The following is a 5,000-nucleotide window of genomic DNA, read 5'->3' on the forward strand; positions in this document are numbered from 1 at the left end:
AGGTTCGAATCCTGCCGACTACGTGCTCATTTATTTGTGCTGCTGTTTCCCTTACAAAGAGTGGCTTAAAGCGATTTTTAGCAACTCTGATTTGCCATTAATAGTTCTATAGAGTAAGTATGCCCCATCACTTGCCTTACATTATTGCAATCGTAACGACAAACTCCACTCACATATGTATTCGTTTTCTTTACTGGAGAATGTGCTGCAATTACATGTCACTTGACTCTTGTGATATAAGTACCTCTGTATGTTAATCCACGCGTCTGAAGTCATTTTACAATATAGGAACGAGCTTTAAAAAGCACGCTAGATTTGTTTGCCCGCCGTTTGCCAGAATGCGATAAAAATAGAATTTAAATTGTATACTTCATACTTCCAAACTGCAAGAATTCCTACTCTCTCCAAACGACAACGCCACAAGTTAAAATAATAAACATCAAAGTTGGTGGTTGATTTTAGAAACTGAAACCATACACTGTAAAAAAAAAAAAAAGTTACATTTACGGTAAAAAAAAATGGCAGGTAGGGTCGACAGGATTTTACCGTAAAAAAGAAGGTAGGCCTAACAATGTTTTTTGGTCTACGGTACACTTTAAAAAATAATGTTAAATTTACGGCAAAATACTGGCAGCTGGGGTGCCAAAATTTTACTGTAATAAATAATATGGCAATATTTTTAGGTCTACAGTATAATTTTGTAGTAAAAACTATTTGTTCTTCGCAACAAACTCCAACAGAATGGAATGTTTAACCATAACCTCATGCTGTGTAATAAATATTATAATTACTAAACAATATGCTTTGGCAGGATCAAACCCCACTATATACAGCTTACATCCATCAGTTAACAACAACCAATAACAAGCATATGCCATTTAATTGTTCACATTGAAAACAATTCACTATTTAAGAAAGCTACGGCACGTTGCCTGGTAGGGAAATAATGTTTTCTCTTTTGTGGTGTATGGTGTCATACTTATCGAATACAACCCACCATAAATCAGCTTCCATAACCTCAAAAAACCTTCAGCACGTGGGGAAAAATAAGTCTGCTAGCTTAGGTTAAGTTTTTTTTCCTACTAATCAAAGGTATGCGGTTCAACAGGAACAATATTGTAAAAAGGGGCGTGTCCTTATGCAAATATCGTAACCGGTTTTACTGAAACAGTGATTTACCGTTTTACATTTTACGGTTGTTTATCTTCGTTATTTAACAGTTTTACACTGTAAAATTAACAGATTTTTTTCAGTATAACTGTAATGCATCAATAAACGGTATTTAGCATATTTTGAAGGTAGAAAAATATTGATTTTACAGAACGTGGCTGTAAAAAAATAATGAAACTTATTGTTTAAGATATACAGGTAATTTTCAGTAGAACATAAGGTAACTTTCCTTTATCAGAAAAGGTCTTTTACCTTCACCATTTACAGTATTTGTACCGTTAAATTTACTGACTTTTTTACAGTGTACAGACTGTATATCAAAAGCGTCGTCCAGACTACTGAACCGCAAGACTTGAATGTTGACTGTGACAGGTTTCTGGTCACTCATACAGGTGATCTAACCGTTAAAATATTCGACTACGCCACCCAGTTTTATTAAAAGTTTTATTAATAGCGCACAGGTTTCTTTAAATTGGGCGGTGAGTAAACACACAATGAAAGACACAACAGTAATTTCAGGAAAAGCAGTAGTAACTGTTATTACACAAGACAATATAAAGTATACTTTAAAAAGATAAACGAAAATAACAAAATAATATCAGGGACAAAATTCCCTTTTTTAAAAGGAAAGCATGCACTCTAAAAGTCCGTTAAAAACTTGAAGTGGAGGATACAACCTTCAGGGGTGCAGAGTTCCAGTTTGCGCACTGTGCTACCCCAACAATTAATCGTCCAACTGCCGGATGTGCTCTGTTCACCGGACACTCGTTTCCCAACAAAAGTTTTGTCAAATTGTTAAAACTAAGCGTCTCTTCGTCGTTCTTTTTTTTTTTTCACTCTGGGCTCTTTGTGTTGCTGCTGCGGTCTCGGCACGCCTCACTTCTCGTCCGCAATGCATAGCTTGGTCCTTTCATACCGCTTTCCCCTCTTGTGGAGCCGTCTCTTCATCCCTGGAGGTAAGTGTTGCCGTCCTTGTGCCTCACGTCGTACCAACCACGTACCCTGTCCTGTCTGCGAGCCCCTGTGTTCTGTGCCAGTGTCTTGGCAGCGTTCTCAGTGGACCGCCCCTCACCCTGCCTTCCCCTGCAGTTTAAATCTCCTTCAGTCCCTGCCAAGATTAACAAGACGATGGCTTAACAATATCATATCCACATGTCCTGGGTTTAACAATGTAAACCGAGGTTAACAAAGAGTAATGTTACCAGCCATCACCGAGGACACATATGCTGATTAGAAACCAATATTCTCAGACATGTTTTTCTAAGTCAGGTAAATACTAACATTTTCTAAGGAAGGAAGAGTTCTTTTATCGCAATTTTGTATTGTTTGTATATTTAAGCAGTTAAAACTTCACAGCGGTGATTCTTTTTCACGACAGCAAATACCGATATCCTGTAGACAGCCATCACGTAACAGGATTACCCAGGAAATCTGCATTTTAACTTCCCACCCCAGTCCCAACAATGGGTGCCTTTTGCCTCTTCATCTACTGTGTTTTAGATGTATAATATTTACATGTTCCTTTGAATGACAAAGAAAAGAAACCACCCAGTGTGCAAAAAATGTCCCCCACTGATATGACGCTTTCTTTTTATTCCCGAGAAGACTTCCATGCGCGAATATTCTAAGGTCGTAAAACATAAACTCGAAATTCAGACGCGCTAGCGGGTGCTCAAGGCGGGGGTAGTCGTGGCCGAGAGGTTAAGGCGATGGACTCGAAATCCATTGGGGTTTCCCCGCGCAGGTTCGAATCCTGCCGACTACGAACATTTAAGATTAGACGGGTAATAAAAAATGCAACCTCACTTAACATGGTGGATCTCTAAATTAGTCATTGTACACCAATTGGTTTGTACATTTGTTTTCACTGATATTAAGCAATAACCCACAGTCCAAAGACATGCAGGTTAGGTGCATTGGCGATTCCAAATTGTCCCTAGTGTGTGCTTGGCTTGTGGGTGTACCCTGCGGTGGACTGGCACCCTGCATGGGGTTTCCTGCCTTGCGCCCTGTGTTGTTTGGGATTGGCTCCAGCAGACCCCCGTGACCCTTGGGATATACCGGGTTGGATAATGGACGGTTCTAGTTTGCAAATTCATCCGGTTTAGAAATTGAGTGGAAGCCATATGAGTCAACACAAGCATATAAAGAGACACAAAGCTGCTAAGACTTCCATTAAGTGACAGAAGGGGGTGGATGAAAGACAGTGATGGAAGTTCAAAGAACCTTTGCAGGATAATAAAAATGGGCATTAGATCCTTTAGAAAACAGCTGAACACTGCATGGAAAGAGAAACATTTTATGGCACAATTTGGCTTTGTCAGAACCAGCCAAAGAATAAAACAAATTTCACTTCTATAAAACACTAGGGTGTTGTATCGTGTTAGCCGTTATGAATGTAGTGAGAAGTCAAGTAAAATGGCACCTTTTATTGGCTAACTGACCAGATTACAATATGCACGTGTTTCGAGGAAACTCAGCCTCCTTCTTCAGGCAAGATCCATCCATCCATCCATTTTCTAACCCGCTGAATCCGAATACAGGGTCACGGGGGTCTGCTGGAGCCAATCCCAGCCAACACAGGGCGTAAGGCAGGAAACAAACTCCGGGCAGGGCGCCAGTCCACCGCAGTTCAGGCAAGATGTAATCATTGTGATTGTAATATCAATATAGTAATTGATTACATCGTTATAATTGTAATATCATTGTAATAATTGATAACATCTCGCCTGAAGAAGGAGGCTGAGTTGCCTCGAAACACTTGCATAGTGCGTAAAAGTGTCATTTTGCTTGACTTCTAAAGCGAAATGGTGCAGTGTCATTGGAATAGTGAACATATATAATGTCAAAATGGTGAAAAACTTGCTAAGTCTGACAGATGTTGTTCCTGCAAATTGATGCTAATAAGAATATAATGATATTGCTAAAATCACAGGAGTCTATGTCATCTACAATGATGGAGTAAAGGTATATAGCATGTGTTTGTGGAATACTCATTACCACTTCAGATCAAACTGCTACATTAGGTTATTGGATTTAATAATATTAATATTAATAATAACAATAATAATAATATTATTATAGATACGCACATGGCGTGGAGTTTGCATGTTCTCCCCGTGTGTGTGTGGGTTTCCTCCGGGTGCTCCGGTTTTCTCCCACGGTCCAAAGACATGCAGGTTAGGTGCATTGGCAATCCTAAATTGTCCCTAGTGTGTGCTTGGTGTGTGTGTGTGTGCGTGCCCTGTGGTGGGCTGGCGCCCTGCCCAGGGTTTGTTTCCTGCCTTGTGCCCTGTGTTGGCTGGTATTGGCTCCAGCAGCCCCCCGTGACCCTGTAGTTAGGATATAGCGTGTTGCATAATGGATGGATGAATACGTACATGCTATTTGAGCCACACTGAAATTGTTAATCAAACGACTTGAAAAACTTCGTTTTAATAAATGTATCATTTGAAGCTTTTCATTTGCATTTTCTTGTATTTATTAAGTGTTTCAGAGAAAATAAAAACGTACTATGCTGTTGAAAAGTTTCTCAGAGCTACTTTATGCTAATCTAATTTCAGCCTGCAGTTGGCTGTAACAAAGCCCTCCCGTTGTGTCCTGATATAACCCGGAAGCAAAACCACACACGCGATAGAAGTAACTGGTCAACACGCTGAAACGTAACACTCTTTGGGTGAAAACCATAATTGTTATGGACTGGGAAGATATCTACCGCGTATTAAAAGATCAGCTCTTCTGTAGCATGGAGCGGATCGCGAAAGCGACGTCCCGAACTGTCCAATGCAAACTAGCAAGGGAGCTGCCTCGTTACTTAAATAAGAGTAGTC

The 5,000-nt window shown here is 40.0% G+C and overlaps 2 protein-coding genes and 2 non-coding genes across 4 annotated transcripts in view; 3 read left to right on the forward strand and 1 right to left on the reverse strand.

The window, feature by feature from the left end:
• trnas-aga overlaps nt 1-23 on the forward strand; it is an 82-nt gene extending 59 nt beyond the window's left edge. The window contains exon 1 of the tRNA in view: nt 1-23. This exon is cut by the window's left edge and continues 59 nt beyond it. This is a non-coding gene — a tRNA (tRNA-Ser).
• LOC120536392 overlaps nt 1-5,000 on the reverse strand; it is a 53,347-nt gene that overhangs the window by 31,851 nt on the left and 16,496 nt on the right. The window lies entirely within an intron of this gene.
• Nucleotides 2,854-2,935, forward strand: trnas-cga. Its single transcript has one exon. It is a non-coding gene; the product is annotated as a tRNA-Ser (tRNA).
• Nucleotides 4,791-5,000, forward strand: part of LOC120536806 (zinc finger protein 283-like) — a 4,493-nt gene continuing 4,283 nt past the window's right edge. Inside the window, exon 1 of the mRNA XM_039765302.1 lies at nt 4,791-5,000. This exon is cut by the window's right edge and continues 540 nt beyond it. Within this exon, the coding sequence (XP_039621236.1) occupies nt 4,865-5,000 (136 nt within the window). The 5' untranslated portion in view covers nt 4,791-4,864.

Source organism: Polypterus senegalus, chromosome 10 (assembly GCF_016835505.1).
Source record: "Polypterus senegalus isolate Bchr_013 chromosome 10, ASM1683550v1, whole genome shotgun sequence".
Taxonomy (NCBI): domain Eukaryota; kingdom Metazoa; phylum Chordata; class Cladistia; order Polypteriformes; family Polypteridae; genus Polypterus; species Polypterus senegalus.